The sequence below is a fragment of the Mobula birostris genome, chromosome 5, assembly GCF_030028105.1.
Source record: "Mobula birostris isolate sMobBir1 chromosome 5, sMobBir1.hap1, whole genome shotgun sequence".
NCBI classification, from domain to species: domain Eukaryota; kingdom Metazoa; phylum Chordata; class Chondrichthyes; order Myliobatiformes; family Myliobatidae; genus Mobula; species Mobula birostris.
The window spans coordinates 204,911,031-204,928,060 of NC_092374.1; the positions used below are offsets into that span (position 1 = coordinate 204,911,031).

At 45.2% G+C, this 17,030-nt stretch overlaps 1 protein-coding gene across 2 annotated transcripts in view; it reads right to left on the bottom strand.

The window, feature by feature from the left end:
* Positions 1–5,092: 5,092 nt before the first annotated feature.
* The window catches only part of LOC140198301 (butyrophilin subfamily 2 member A1-like), a 60,055-nt gene continuing 48,117 nt past the window's right edge, over positions 5,093–17,030 (bottom strand). The window contains exons 16-17 of one of the 2 annotated variants that reach the window (XR_011886159.1): positions 7,808–10,434; positions 5,093–6,319 (exon numbers count right to left, since the gene is read on the bottom strand). Coding sequence is in view for 1 of the 2 variants with exons in the window: in XM_072259373.1 (XP_072115474.1) it covers positions 9,917–10,434 (518 nt within the window). In the remaining variant the exon portion in view is untranslated. Of the gene's footprint in view, positions 6,320–7,683; positions 10,435–17,030 lie in introns of those variants that run through there. The other variant, XM_072259373.1, reaches the window with a different exon arrangement.

Genomic DNA, 17,030 nt, shown 5'->3' on the forward strand with positions numbered 1-17,030 from the left:
AATTTCAGTGCCTGAAGGCAGTTCCTCGCCCTTAACCCGTGATCCCTCAGTGCGCTGTCCCTCCCCTCTCAAGGTCTCATCTCATGTTCTTGATATTTATCACTTATTTACTTTCTGTGATTACTTTGCTTGTGTTTTTATTTCTTTTCATTTACTGTGTATGCCCTTATGAAAATGAATCTCAGTGTTGTGTATGGTGACATTCATAATAAATTTACTTTGAACAGCAGCGCCTCTGTTTTCTTAAAGGTTTGTGCAGGTTTGGCATGCCAGCTAAAACTTGAAAGTGAATTTATTATTAAAGTTCATATATGTCACCATATACAACCCTGAGATTTGTTTTTTTGCTGGAATACACAGTAATTCCAGGAACCATAATTCCAATCAATGAAATGAAATAGGCATCCGTTAGTCTTGCGAGACCATGGATCTGCACCTGGAAAGTCTTCACTCTCCAGGGCGCAGGCCTGGGCAAGGTTGTATGGAAGACCAGCAGTTGCCCATGCTGCAAGTCTCCCCTCTCCATGACACCAATGTTGTCCAAGGGAAGGGCATTAGGACCCATACAGCTTGGCACCAGTGTCATCGCAGAGCAATGTGTGATTAAGTGCCTTGCTCAAGGACACAACACGCTGCCTCGGCTGGGACTCAAACTCACGACCTTCAGGTAGCTAGTCCAATGCCTTAACCACTTGGCCACGTGCCCACAATCAATGAAAGACCACACCCAACAGGACGGACAAACAACCAATGTGCAAACACAAGAAACTGCAAATACAAAATAAAGAAAAAAGAACTTTTTAGAATAAATAGGCCATAAAAGGTCTTTTAAGAGACTCTTGGATAGGTACATGGAGCTTAGAGAAATTGAGGGCTATGGGTAACGCTAGGTAATTTCTAAAGTAGGTACTGTACGTGTTCAGCACAGCATTGTGGGCTGAAGGGCCTGTATTGTGCTGTAGGTTTCTATGTAAATATCAAGTCATGGGATAAAGTGAGCCCACAGTTTGTGGGAACAGTTCAGTGTTGGAGTGAGTGAAGCCATCCCATCTGGTGCAAGAGCCTGCTGGTTGGGGTGTAATAACCGTTCCCAAACCCAGTGGAGTGACAAACTTTCACAGATGCACGTTGGAGAGTAGCCTGACTGGATGCAAATGGTCTGGTGTAGAAACACCAATAATGACAAACACAAAAGTCTACAAAGCAGGCCAGTCCATCACTGGCAGAGCCTTCCTCACCACTAAGCACATCTACAAGGGGCACTGCCACAAGCAAGCTGCATCCATGATCAGGCCTTGCTCTCTTCTCGCTGCTACCATCAGAAGGAGGTACAGGAGTCTTAGTCTCACACCTAAGATTTGGTTATTACCCCTCAACCATCCTGATTCTGAACTACAGGGAATAACTTCACTCAACACAACTCTGAACTAATTCCAAAACCTATGGACTCACTTTCAGGAACTCTACAACACATGTCTCACTATTGAATTGAATTGAACTGAATCAGAATCAGGTTTATTATCACCGGCATGCGTTGTGAAATTTGTTAACTTAGCAGTAGTAGTTCAATGCAATACATAATCTAGCAGAGAGAAAAAATAATAATAAATAAAATAAAGATAATAATTAATAAACAAGTAAATCAATTATAGTATATGTATATTGAATGGATATTAATAAAAAACATGCAAAAGCAGAGATACAGTATATTAAAAAACAGTACCCAGCTGTCCTGGGTACTTTGTAGGCTAGTGCCCAAGATGGAGCTGACTAGATTTACAACCTTCTGCAGCTTCTTTCGGTCCTGTGCAGTAGCCCCTCCATACCAGACAGTGATGCAGCCTGTCAGAATGCTCTCCACGGTGCAACTATAGAAGTTTTGAAGTGTATTTGTTGACATACCAAATCTCTTCAAACTCCTAATAAAGTATAGCTGCTGTCTTGCCTTTTTCATAACTACATCGATATGTTGAGACCAGGTGAGATCCTCAGAGATCCTGACACCCAGGAACTTGAAACTGCTCACTCTCTCCACTTCTGATCCCTCTATGAGGATTGGTATGTGTTACTTCATCTTACCCTTCCTGAAGTCTACAATCAGCTCTTTCGTCTTACTGACATTGAGTGCCAGGTTGAATGCCATTTTATTATTCACACCCTTCTTATACATGAGGAGTATAAATCTTTACGTTACGTCTCCGTCTAAACGTGCAATGTGCAATTTATAGTAATTTGTAATAAATAGTATGTACAACAGAACAGCCAATATAACATAGAAATACGGTTGTGTCAGCATGAATTAATCACTCTGATGACCTGGTGGAAGAAGCTGTCAATGTTGGTCCTGGCTTTTGTGCTGCAGTACCGCTTCCCGGATGGTAGCAGCTAGAACAGTTTGTGGTTGGGGTGACTCGGGTCCCCAATAATCCTTTTTACACACCTGTCTTGGTAAATTTACTTACTTTTTATTTGCACTTTGTCTACTTTTCCCACATTGGTTGTTTGTCAACCTTTGTTTGTGTAGTTTTTCATTAATTCTATTGTATGTCTTTGTTCTACTGTGAATGCCTGCAGGAAAACGAACTCTCAAGGTGGTATATGGTGATAATAATCTACTTCAAACTTTCCAGATTATCTAGCACGGAGGAACATTCAGAAGCATTTTGTTTTACAGCTGATTTATTGAAAGGTGTATCAAATCAATGTCAAAGCTGTTCATAGAACCATCATGAAAAACGAACCAGGTCTGAGAGGAGTGTAGCCCCCCTGGCAGGCCTCAGGGTCGCTCAGCTCGCTGTCGTCTAGGGAAGCAGCCCTCAGCCCCGCCAAACTGGGTAATTAGTTTGCGTGGATGCTGTGTGAGGTACCCCACCCTGCCAAATAACAGACAATACACCAGATGCAATTAAATGATTTACAGTTTATAGATATTACTGAAACTATATAATTAATAGAGAATAAAATAAAAAAGGAAAATAAAAGGCGCCACGCTTATCAAAGTTCAATCTCTTCGTGCACAAACAGTTGGAGCTCAGGACCCTTCTTCTTCACTCTGCGATCCTCTCAGACCACCTCGACCTGCCGCCTGGGACCAACAATGGTGGTCGACCAGACGCTCCACACGAGTCCGTCCCCGTCCCCTCTCCTCACTGAACACCCTGGACCTCGGACTCCTGCTCGGGGTCTGACCCCATTAGCCAACTCACAGCACCTGGTCCATCCTCTGTCTCTCTCTCTCTCTCCCGCCTTCTCCCCAAAAAACCCACGCATCACACTAACAAATAGACACACAGAAAGAATAACATCTATCCCAATTGGTTTGTTCATCCTCTTATCAGTAACATGATCCAAACAAACTGCTAGTGGGAGGACTTTCTCAGCAGTTAACATAACAAAGAAGCCATTTTAATTAGACTATGCAGTAACACAAGAGAAGAAACTCCATACAGGAACAACACCTCATATTCTGTCTAGTCTGCAACCTGATGGCATGGCCATCGATTTCTCCAACCAGGTATTTTTTCTCCTCACCCTTCCCCCTTCTTCTCACCTGCCTATCACCTTCTTCCCTTTCTCCCATGGTCCACTCTCCTCTCCTGTCAGATTCTTTATTCTTCAGCCCTTACCTCTTCCACCTGTCAACTCCCAGCTTCTCACTTCAACCCCACCCACCTGTTAGCTTGAACTAGGAAAAGAAATCGGCAGATGCTGGAAATCCAAGCAACACACACACAAAATGCTGGAGGAACTCAGCAGGCTAGGCAGCATCCATGGAAAAGAGTACCGCCTGCTGAAGGGTCTCAGCCCAAAACAACAACTGTACTCTTTTAAATAGATGCTGCCTGGCCTGCTGAGTTCCTCCAGCATGTTGCTGTGTGTCACCTGCTAGCTTGGCCTCCTTCCCCTGTCCACAAATTCTTATTCTGGGATCGTCTCCTTTCCTTTCCAGTATTGATGAAGGGTCTCGACTCAAAACAGCGACTGTTTATTCATTTCCATAGATGCTGCCTGACCTGCTGAGTTCCTCCAGCATTTTGTGTGTGTTGCTCTCAGCCAATGGAGTGCAAGGGTATTTGACAGGAGAAGAGGCTGGCCATGATCATGCTGTTGCATGGCAGCCCCTTACACCGGAGCTTTTTAAAACCGCTGTCATGGCGTGCCGGAACAGTTGGTGACAGCGCGGCATTTCATTGTTTTCTTATTATTATTATTATCACTACTTTATTGTCGCCAAACAATTGATACTAGAGCGTACAATCATCACAGCGATATTTGATTCTCGGCTTCGCAAAACCTAACAATCTCAGAACAGACGGCAACGAGACTGAAGCCAGAAGGGATAGAAATGTACTCATCAAACACTTTGACCCATAGCTTACTGAATAAATAAGTATACTCATTTTCCCCTGTTTTCTGTCCTACGTCCACACTACGCCGGATAATTTTGAAAACGAAGCTTTTTCTCTTCGTTTTGCCCTCCCGTCCACACTGAGCCGGCGTTTTCAGCCCCCGAAAACGGAGATTTTCGAAAACACTCTCCAGAGTGAATAAATCTGAAAACGCTAAATATCCGTTGTAGTGTGTACGGGGTAAACGGAGAGATTTTAAAACGCTGTCATGACAACACCAGAACAACAATGCTTTTTTCTGCTTCTGCTTGGTTATAACGCGCAGTCGGTGTGAACGGTGTGAGAGTTAAATTGTAAAGTGACCTTTTTTGACTATTTAAAAACTCTGTCATGATGTGCCGGAACTGATGTTCGTTGCTTTCTCGAACGCCACCACCTAACAATTTCAGAACAGACGGCACCGAGACTGAAGCCAGAAGGGATAGAAATGTACTCACTAAATACTTTGACCCATAGCTTACTGAATAAATAAGTATACTCCCTTTGCCCTGTTTTCTGTCTTTGCTTGTATGAAGGTGGTTTACCTATTTATGCAAGTACTTCTCTGACAATAGATGTGTAACAGCCTAATGTAACGTTGTATGGAAATACAAGACAACACTGATGCAGACGTTCCATACATTTAACAAGGTGCTTTATTAATACAACAGAGTTAGTCAGTTTTTCAACGTTCGTCATCAGCTGGGTCATACTGTCCGTGAACTCCCTGTCGGTTGCCTCCATACGCTCCAGTATTTGTTTTTTTTAGTTTTAAATCCTCCTGCGCGAGAGCCAAGAGCAATTCCTCATAAGTTTTTCTACTCTGTAACTGGACAAACGCGCACCAAGTATACCGTTTCCTCTTCGCTTGTTTTCTGTGTGTCCTGCGCGTGCCCAGTGGGAGGAGATTCGCCCAAATATCCGCCGAATGTGGACGGGGATATTTTGAAAAACGCTTAGTGTGGACGCCTGTCGTTTTTACTCGAAACCGGCGTTTTCAAAATTATCCGGCGTAGTGTGGACGTTTATTTTCACGGATTTTGAATTTGCCAAACAGCGGAAGTTACACTCCGTGGCCACTTTATTTGGAACTTCCTGCAACAAAGTTTCCATTGTTCCGTCAGTATTCCTGATCCACTTTCCCGCTCTCTCTCTACCCCGAATGGGCAGTGTATCTGCAGTGAGGTAAGCCTTTTGCCGTGTCGAACTCAGCACCGATGTTAATAAGACCGTAAGACATAGGAGCAGAATTAGGCCATTCGGCCCATCGAGTCTGCTCCGCCATTCAATCATGGCTGATCCTTTTTTTCTTATCTTCAACCCCGGTTCCCGGCCTTCTTTGATGCTGTGTCCATTCAAGAACCTATCAATCTCTGCCTTAAGTACACCCAACGACCTGGCCCCTACAGCTGCATGTGGCAACAAACTCCACAAATTCACTACCCTTTGGCGAAAGAAATTTCTCCGCATCTCTGTTTTGAATGGATGCCCCTCTATCCTGAGGCTGTGCCCTCTTGTCCTGGACTCTCTCACCATGGGAAACATCCTTCCCACATCTACTCTGTCTAGGCCTTTCAACATTCAATGAGATCCCCCCTCATCCTTCTGAATTCCAGCGAGTACAGCCCCAGAGCCATCAAACGTTCCTCATATGATAACCCTTTCATTCCCAGAATCATCCTTGTGAGCCTCCTCTGGACTCTCTCCGATGCCAGCACGTCTTTTCTCTGTGAGCTGTGTGTCCACTAATACCTTATACACCCAGTTGCCTACTTATCCACTTTCTTCGGCCACTGTAGCCCACCCACTTCAGAGTTCGACGTGTGCGTTGAGATTCTCTCCTGCACACCACAGTTGTCACATGTAGTTATTCCAGTTACTGTCAGCTTGAACCAGTCTGGCCATTCTCCTCCGACCTCTCCCATTATTATCTAAATGGAGTCAAGTTACAAAAAGAGGAAGCACAATGAGATCTAGGTGTTCTTGTACATCAGTCACTGAAAGTAAGCATGCAGGTACAGCAGGCAGTGAAGAAAGCTAATGGCATGCTGGCCTTCATAACAAGAGGAATTGAGTATAAGAGCAAAGAGGTCCTTCTGCAGCTGTACAGGGCCCTGGTGAGACCACACCTGGAGTACTGTGTGCAGTTTTGGTCTCCAAATTTGAGGAAGGACATTCTTGCTATTGAGGGAGTGCAGCGTAGGCTCACAAGGTTAATTCCCGGGATGGCGGGACTGTCATATGTAGAAAGATTGGAGCGACTGGGCTTGTATACTCTGGAATTTAGAAGGCTGAGAGGGGATCTTACTGAAACATATAAGGTTATTAAGGAATTGGACACGCTGGAGGCAGGAAGCATGTTCCCGCTGATGGGTGAGTCCAGAACCAGAGGCCACAGTTTAAGAATTAGGGGTAGGCCATTTAGAACGGAGTTGAGGAAAAACTTTTTCACCCAGAGAGTGGTGGATGTATGGAATGCTCTGCCTCAGAAGGCTGTGGAGGCCAAGTCTCTGGATGCTTTCAAGAAAGAGATGGATAGAGCTCTTAAAGATAGCGGAATCAAAGGTTATGGGGATAAAGCAGGAACTGGATACTGATTGTGGATGATCAGCCATGATCACAGTGAATGGCGGTGCTGGCTCAAAGGGCCGAATGGCCTACTCCTGCACCTATTGTCTATTAACAAGGGATCTCCACCCACAGGACTGCCAGTCACTGGTTTTTTGTTTGTATTTCCCGCACCGGTCTCTGTAAACTCTAGAGACTGTTGTGTGTGAAAATCCCAGGAGATCAGTAGTTACTCAAACTGCCTATCTGGCACCAACAATCATTCCACGCCACAGTGACTTAGATCACATTTCGTCCCCAGTCTGAACCGAACCTCTTGACCGTGTCGGCGTGCTTTGAGTTGCTGCCACATGATTGGTAGTTGCTTTAATGAGCAGTTGTGTAGATGTACCTAACAGAGTGGCCAGGGTCTTATTTCACCTTATGTAGATACTGAAGAGATACAGTGCAGAACAGGATCCTCCAGCCCAGCCAGCCACGACCAACCAGCAAACTACTTGGCCTAATGACAGGACAATTTACAATGACAATAACCCTCCTAACCCCTACGTCTTTGGACTGTGGGAGCAAACTGAAGCATCTGGAGGAAACCTACGCGAAGGATGTACAAACTTCTCACGGAGGACTCCTGTTATACTCGTATGCCCCTATCACGAGGTAGTGTGATGACATATACAATTTACATATTTTTACATATAGCTCATTATTATTTAAATGAACAAGAATGCTTAATCAATATATACACAAGACTGCTCGAATATTACTGAAATATTAAATACACAGTAACACTGGAACTGAACTCCAAACTTCCAACACCCCAAGCTGTAATATCATCGTGCTAACCGCCTCACCCTGCTGAAGGTCTCGGCCCCAAGCATCGACAGTTTACTCTTTTCCATAGATGTTGCCCGGCCTGCTCAGCTCCTCCAGCACTCTGTGTGAGTTTCCAGCATCTGCAGACTTCCTCGTGTCCGTAACCAACTTTTCAACTAATTTTCCTCCAGTTCACCCAAACAACAGTAATTAAATACAGGGCATCAAAGTGTTCAGAATAGACACAACAGAAGGCTCAGGATAAAGGGACAGAGGAAGATTTCTTTTTTTAAAAGAGGTTAGTGTATTCATAATAAAATATATATACATAAATTCACAGAAAATGCAATCAGCACCATAAACTTATGTTTGAAAACAATATCCAACAATATACACACATCAAAGTTGTTGGTGATCGCAGCAGGCCAGGCAGCATCTCTAAGAAGAGGTACAGTCGATGTTTCGGGCTGAGACCCTTCATCAGGACTGCATTCACCAGCAACTTTGATGTGTGTTGCTTGAATTTCCAGCATTTACGTTTACGTTTTTAAATCCAACAAGATACTGGTTTTAAAATGGCAATGGTAGCATATACAAGCAACAAATAAAATATCAAATTTAAGTACACTTGATTCCACTGAATTGGGACAGAATGGGACCAGTACATTTTGCTCTGTATCAGTGGCAGCCCCATTTAGCTGAAGTTTCATGGAAGTAGTTAAAAAGGCATAAAAAGACAATCTACGTATTTAAATGAAATACACAGAACACTACCAAGAGTACTACATTACTGTATGACAGCCTTCCTGCAATACTTTTGACAATAGCATCTTCCAATTCTACTTTTTCATTGTAACCTTCAAGATGATTGTTATTATCTTCAAATTATTCACAGTTCCGAACTGGTTGAATTAGTGAAATAATTTCATTCTCATCACGAGTTTTATCCTGGCATCTCCAAATCTGGACACTTGAAGCTGCTGTCAGTAAAACAGTTCGGAATTGTCTAGCTGCTTATTTATTGCCAGCTATCAAAAATCACTGCTTTTTGAACAAACACACATAACTGACATGGCTTAAGATCTGTTTGTTCAAAACATGGTGGAGTGTTTTATAACCACGTAAGTGAAGAACTGATACTAGTTAGAACTTGTTTGGCAAAAGTCTCCTGACCCAATTAATTGCCACCATCTCCCAAATAAACAAAAGGGAATCTCAGCAGTTTTCTCGTTTCGTGACCGTCAGAAGAGGGAAGGGAGGGCGTTAGGTAGAGGAGAGCACCCCTGTGGCTGTCCCCATTAACAATAATAACACAGATGGTACAAAAATGACAGACCTGTAATGTGTTGTTGCTTTCTATGTTCTAATTATCCTTCAGCTCTCAGGATCAACTAACGGCCCCAATTACTGGAATCCACGGTAATTCCTTCTCTTAGAATTATATGTACGGGGCCTTTCTTTTTCGTATGTTAAATTTAAAATGGCTTCTTTGTTATGTTATACTTGGGAGTGCTTCTTTGTTATGTTAAATGCTGAGGAAGTCTCTAGCTAGACATTTAATACAGATAGCAGGGTGCTATTAGTCATGTATCGTTCACGTATCTTTTTTCGGATGATAATGCTGTCTCATATGACTGTGGACGGGGTTTTTGGCGGGGAGTTGGACGAGAGACGGGGAGGATGACGGACGTGTGGAAGGCTCCGGTCCATCACTCCGGGTTTTCCTGAGCCGTGAGTCGACAGGATCCGGGTGGTCGGCAGGAACCGATTGAGCTCCAACGGTTGTGCGCGAAGAACTTGGACTTTGATAAGTGTTGGCGCCTCTTTTTTTTCCCATTACTTCCCTTTCGGTATCAAATTTATATTAATGTCATAGACTTAGTAATATCTATAAAATGTACTGGGTAAAACGTACTGGGTGTGCTGGCTGATGATTGATGTTTGGGATTGATCCGGGCGGTAGTGGTGCAGCAACTGACTCCGCGGGAAGCGTTGAGGCAGGTGCTGGATGGGATTCCCCCAGACATATATGAGCGTTACATATAAACAGTCATTCTGTTATCCAAACACTCAGTTTCCATCATTATGTTAAAGTAAATGCAAATTTTTAGCAACCAGTTCTCGACAATGTGGATGGACGCTGTTGGCTAGCTGTTAATGGGGCAAATGATCAGAGGTGGTTCACTCCATCCAGGTGAGAAGAACGGGTAGACTTTGCCTGAGAAACTGGTGTTGAACGTGTGGAGGTGGAACATAGTGTCAGCATTGTAGAAGGACAACTTCCTAGCCCCCAGGTCCAGAAACACTGCGATCTTTGTCGGCCTCGTTTCCATTGAAATGTTGGAGTGATTCTTATCACTGACTGCGTATATCTCCCCGTCTCGGCCAAAGGTCCAGAAGCCATTGCTGGTGGACAGGTTGGGCAGGCCTTTCCGCTGGACCGATTCGAGGACCACACCGATGTCCCAGTAGTTCTTCGAGGCGACCTCAACCTCCCAGAAGTAGGCACCCGTCACAAAACCCTCCGTCCCCAGCACATACAGAGCAGAGTCAAATCGCTCTGGGAGGTTGGGAACAGTCAAGGGCGGTCCGGTTCTCACGCTGATCATCGTTGAAGACACCTCCAGGCTTGGGCAAGCAGTATTTGGATCTGGACGCACAACAACTAGGAGAGAACAAATTAATGGAAGGTCACTTCTATTCAACCCCTTGTTCCACCATCCACTTAAAACCATTGCTCTTCCTTTACCCATCTTCAGAAAGAGTTTAGCCTTGTTTGTCATAGAGTCATAGAACGCTACAGCACAGAAAGAGGCCTTTCTGCCCATCGACGTGCACCTGACCACAGCACGCCATACTCCTCCCGTCCATTACCCATCCAAACTTCTCTTAAACACTGAAATCAACCACTTACACAGGCAGCTCATTCCATACTCTCACCACCATCTGAGTGATGAACTTGCTCCTCACATACCCCTTAAACATTTCACCTTTCACTCTTCACCTCTAATGTAGATGCATCCAACCTCAGTAGAAATAGCCTGCTTGGCTTTACTTTCTCGACACCTTCATGCTTTTGCAAACCCCTTATCAAATCTCTCCTCAATCTTATCACAAAACAAGAGAAAATCTGCAGCTGCTCGAAATCCAAACAACACACACAAAACGCTGGAGGAACTCAGCAGGGAACAGGCAGCATCTCTGGAAGAGAGTACAGTCGACATTTCGGGGCCGAGACTCCTCAGCAGGACCTGCCTGACCTGTGGAGTTCCTCCAGCGTTTTGTGTGTGTTGCTCCCCTCAGCCGTCTATGCTTTAGGGAATAGAATCCTGCTGACCTATTCACCTTTGCCTGTAACTCAAGTCCTCCAGTCCAGAAACATCCTTGTAAATTTTCTCTGCAATTGTTCAACTTAGGTTACACCTTTCCAGTAGGTAGGTGACCAAAACTGCACTCAATACGCCAAATTAGGCCTCACCAACGTCTTAAACTGACATAAGGTTAATTAACAGGTTGAGTCTGTGGTAAAGACGACAAATGCAACGTTGGTATTTATTTCAAGGGGAATAGAATATAAAAGCAAGGAAATAATGTTGAACCTTTACAAGGCCACATTTGGAGTATTGTCTACAGTTTTGGGCCCCATATCTCGGAAAGGATGTGTTGTCATTGAAGAAGGTCCAGCAGAGGTTCACAATGATGATTCTGGGAATGAAGGGGTTAACATATGAAGAGCCTCTGCCAGTTTTGGGCCTGTACTCACTGGAATTTAGAAGAATGCAGCAGGGGTGGAGGAATCTCATTGAAACCTTCCGGATGCTGAAAGGACGAGATAGGGTGGATGCGGAGAAGATGTTTCCTGTGGTGGGGGTATCCAGAACTAGAAGGCATAGCCTCAAGGTTGAGGGGTGACCTTTTAGAATAGAGGTAAGGAGGAGTTTTTTTTAGCCAGAGATTAGTGAATCTGGGGAATGCTCTGCCACAGACAGCAGCAAAGGCCAAGTCCATGGGTATATTTAAGGTGTTGGTTGATCATTTCCTGATCGGTCAGGACATCAAAGGATATGGCAAGAAGACAGGTAAATGGGGTTGAATGGGAATGTGTCAAAAGCTTTCTTTACGACTCTATCTACCTGGATCACAGTTTCAAGGAATTATGGATCTGCATTCCCAGATCCCTCTTTTCTACCGCACTCCTCAGTGCCCCAACGCTCACAGTGCAAGTCCTGCCCTGCTTGGTCCTCCTAAAGTGCAACACCTCACACGTCTACCGTAAATTCCATCTCCATTTTTCCAGCTGATCCACATCCAACTGCAAGCACCGTCTTCCTCGCTGTCCACTACACCCTCATCTTGGTGTCATCCGCAAATCTGTTGATTCAGTTCACTACGTTATCATCCAGATTGCTGAGGTACTGCAGATGACAAACAACAGTCCCAACCCTGATCCTTGCGCGCACCACAATCACAGGCCTACCATCCAGAGAAGCAACCGTTTCCTGCCACTCTCTGGCTTCTGCCACAAAGCAAATGTCTAATCCAACTTACTACCTCATCTTGGATGTCAGGCAACTGACCCTTCTTGACCAAATGGATCCCTGACTTCCTCACCGGGAGACCACAGTCTGTGTAGATCGAAAGTAACAACTCCTTCTTGCTTTAAGGTAAGGGTTGGGAAGTTCAAGGGGGATATTAGAGGAAGATTTTTTACTCAGAGAGTGGTTGGTGCGTGGAATGCACTGCCTGAGTCAGTGGTGGAAGCAGATACACTAGTGAAGTTTAAGAGACTACTAGGCAGGTATATGGAGGAATTTAAGGTGTGGGCTTATATGGGAGGCAGGGTTTGAGGGTCGGCACAACATTGTGGGCCGAAGGGCCTGTACTGTGCTGTACTATTCTATGTTCTATGTTCTACAATCAACACTGGCACACTTCAACGATCAAAAAGGATCTGGCAAGTGTGGATTGAGGACAGGCTGTTTTCTGGCAAAGGTGTTCTTGGTAAGACTTGGTAAGCCTTCAAAAGTAAAATTTTGGGAATACAGAGTTTGTATGTTCCTGTCAGAATAAAAGGCAAGGATGACAGGTTTAGAGAATATTGGTTTTCGAGAGATACCAAGGCCCTGGTTAAGAAAAAGGAAGTGCTTTGCTGGTACAGGCAGGTAGGAACAAATGAGGTACTTGAGGAGTATAAGAAATGCATGAGAACACTTAAGAAGGAAATCAGGGGGGACTAAAAGAAGACATCAGGTTGCTCCAGCAGACAAGGTAAAGGAGAATCGTAAGGGGTTCTACAGATACATTAAGAGCACAAGGATAGCAGAAGACAAAACTGATCCTTTGGAAGATCAGAGTGGCAATCCATGTATGGAGCTGAAAGAGATTGAGGGGGGGTTAGAATCTAAAATGGATTTTTTTTTTGCATCTGTATTTACTTGGGAGACAGGCACAGGGTCTATAGAAGTGAGGCAAAGCAGCAGCAAAGTCATGAACCCTCTACAGATCACAGAGGAGGTGGTGTTTCTGTCTTGAGGCAACTTAGGGTAGAGAAGAGCCCAGGGCCTGACAGGGTGTTCCCTCAGACCCTATGGGAGACTAGTGCAGAATCTGCAACGACCTTAGCAGAGATATTTAAAACACCTTAAGCCATGGGAGAGGTGCTGTGGGATTGGAAGATAGCTAATGTTGTTCTGTTGTATAAGAAAAGCTCTGAGAATAAGTCAGAAAATTATAGCAACACACACAAAATGCTGGTGGAACGCAGCAGGCCAGGCAGCATCTCTAGGAAGAGGTACATTCGACATTTCGGGCCGAGACCCTTCGTCAGGACTAACTGAAGGAAGAGTTAGTCAGAGATTTGAAAGTTGGAGGGGGAGGGGGAGATCCGAAATGATAGGAGAAGACAGGAGGGGGAGGGATGGAGCCAAGAGCTGGGCAGGAGATTGGCAAAAGGAGATATGAGAGGATCATGGGACAGGAGGTCCGGGGAGAAAGAGGGGGGAGGGGAGCGCCAGAGGAAGATGGAGAGCAGGCAAGGAGTCAATGTGAGAGGGACAGAGAGAGAAAAAAAGCAAAAAAAAAACTAAAAAATGAATAAATAAGGGATGGGGTACGCGAGGGAGGTGGGGCATTAGTGGAAGTTAGAGAAGTCAATGTTCATGCCATCAGGTTGAGGCTACCCAGATGGAATATAAGGTGCTGTTCCTCCAACCTGAATGTGGCTTCATCTTGACAGTAGAGGAGGAAATCTCTGACTATCTCTTCTTTCAGTTAGTCCTGACGAAGGGTCTCGGCCTGAAATGTCGACTGTACCTCTTCCTATAGATGTTGCCTGGCCTGCTGCGTTCCACCAGCATTTTGTGTGTGTTGCTTGAATTTCCAGCATCTGCAGATTTCCTCGTGTTTGCAGGAAATTATAGGCCAGTCAGCCTGACATCAATAGCGGGACGGGTAGCAATCTGGAGATCCTGTCCTTTAATTTAGCGCCTAACTCTGAACTCAAGCCTTCGACCCAGGTCATTGGTACCAATGTGGACAACCACCTCTGGCTGCTCACCCTCCCGCGCAAGCATGCTGTTGACTTCATCCGAGCTGTCCCCGACCCTGGCACCCAGGAGGCAACATGCCATCCAGGAATCTCGTTCTCATTCACAAAACCTCCTTTCTGTTCTCTAACCAATGAATCCCCTATCAACACAGGTCGCCTCGTCTCCCCTCTTCCCTTCGGAGCCACAGAGCCAAAATCAGTGCCAGAGACCTGACCGCTGTGACTTTCCTCTGTTCGGTCATTCCACCCCCTCCAACAGATACAACAGCACAAAGGCCACAGAGGTACTCCACACTGGCTGCCTACCCCTTTTCCCCCAACGTGACAGTCACCTATTTATCTGTGTCCTGCACCGTGGGTGTAACTATCTCCTTCTATGTCCTATCTGTCACCCACTCAGCCTCCTGAACGATCCAGAATTCATCCAGTTCCAGCTCTGACTCTTTAATGTGGTTTGTTAGAAGCTGCAGCTGGATGTACTTCTTGCAGATGTAGTCGTCAGGGAGACTGGAGGGCTCCCTGCCTTCCCAGATCCCACAAGAGCAGTATTCCAGTACCCTGCCTGACATCCTTATGTATAGTAAGACAGAATAAATAGTGAAAAAGAACCACCTAGAGCCTACGCCTCTCCTCACCGGCCTTGATGAGCCAAAGCCTCAGGTGACTCAAACACTGACCCACTCAACACAACGTCTGCTCCGCTTAAACCTAGCTTCTTTTTACCGGACCTTGCCAAGTGCCTAATTATGCGCAATCCGATGTCTCCTCGGGAACTGCTGCGGAATCGGAATGTGGGAGGAAACCAAAGCATCTGGTCACAGGGAGAACGTACTAAACCCTTACAGGCAGCAGCAGGGATTGAACTGGGTTGCTGGCGTTGTAAAGCATCTCACTAACTGCTATCCCTGACCCAAAGTCTATCTATCCAGACCCTATATCCTCCACTTCCCAGACAGTCAATTCCACCTTGACTGTATTACGTGACTTAGCAACTACAACCTTCTGGGGTTGGAGACTTCCCGAAATTCACTGCCTTCCACATCAGGAGGCTTCAGACCTGAGACTCAGACACTCTAACCTGCCAGTTCCATAAACCAGGGTAAATCTCCATCAACATCACTAGCATATGTTGTGAAATTTGTTGTGACGTGGCAGCAGTACATTGCAATACATAATAATAAAAATTATAAATTACGATAAGTATATATAAATTAATTAGTGCAAATAGAGAGGGAACAACGTTACTGAGGTAAGTGTTCATTGTCCATTCAGAAACCTGATGGCAGAGGGGAAGGAGCTGTCCCTGAATCATTCAGTGTGTGTCTTCAGGCTCCTGTACCTCCTCCCTGATGGTAGCAGTGAGAAGAGGGCATGTCCTGGGTGAGGGGGGTCCTTAATGATGGATGCCGCTTTTTTGAGGCATCGCCTTTCGAAGAAGTCCTCACTACCGGGGAGGCCAGTGCCCACGATGCAGCTGGCTGACTTTACAATTTTCGGATCCTGTTCGGTAGAACTTCCATACCAGACAGCGACGGAACCAGTTAAGAGTGCTCTGTGAGTGCTTTACTGTGTAAAACCTAAACAGTGAATGGTAGGACATTCCTCCATGTTCTAAACTTACTCTTTTGTACACTGGTCATGTCAGTCTTCCCCTATGTATAATTTTTCATAAATTCTATTGTATTTCTTTTCTCCTGTGAATATCTGCAGGAAATGAATCACTAGGTAGTATATGGTTACACATATCTACTTTTGATAATAAATTTATCTGAAGTTTGAATTTTGCCTTTCCTCATCTATGAGCATTGTCACCATGCCACAGTCGGGGCAACTTCCTAAGCTCTGCCCAAGAAACCGGTGCAGAGAGATTAAAACCAATACCATCCAGGTGCTGTGGAGGGAATGATACATTTAACCTTCTCTTAAGGTATATCTAATCCTTCCCTTCCACACAACACTCTATTTTTCCATCGTCCATGTGCCTATCTAGCAAATCGAAACACTCAAATAGAAACACAGAAAACCGACAGCACAATACAGGCCCTTCGGCCCACAAAGTTGTGCCGAACATGTCCCAACCTTAGAAATTACTAGGCTTACCCATAGCCCTCTATTATACTAAGCTCCAAGGACCTATCTAAATGTCTCTTAAAAGAGCCCATCGTATCCACCTCCACCACCATCGCCGGCAGCCCATTCCACACACTCACCACTCTCTGAGTGAAAAACTTAGCCCTGCCATCTCCTCTGTACCTACTTCCCAGCACCTTAAACCTGTGTCCTCTTGTGGCAACCATTTCAGCCCTGGGAAAAAGCCTCTGACTAGCCACACGATCAATGCCTCTCATCATCTTATACACCTCTATCAGGTCACCTCTCATCCTCCGTTGCTCCAAGGAGAAAAGACCAAGTTCACTCAACCTATTCTCATAAGGCATGCTCCCCAATCCAGGTAACGTCCTTGTAAATCTCCTCTGCACCCTTTCTATGGCTTCCACATCCTCCCTGTAGTGAGGCGACCAGAACTGAGCACAGTACTCCAAGTGGGGTCTGGCCAGGGTCCTATATAGCTGCAACATTACCTCTCGACCTCTAAACTCAATACCACGATTGATGAAGGCCAATACACCGTATGCTTTCTTAACCACAGAGTCAACCTGCGCAGCAGCTTTGAGTGTCCTATGGACTCGGACCCCAAGATCCCTCTGATCCTC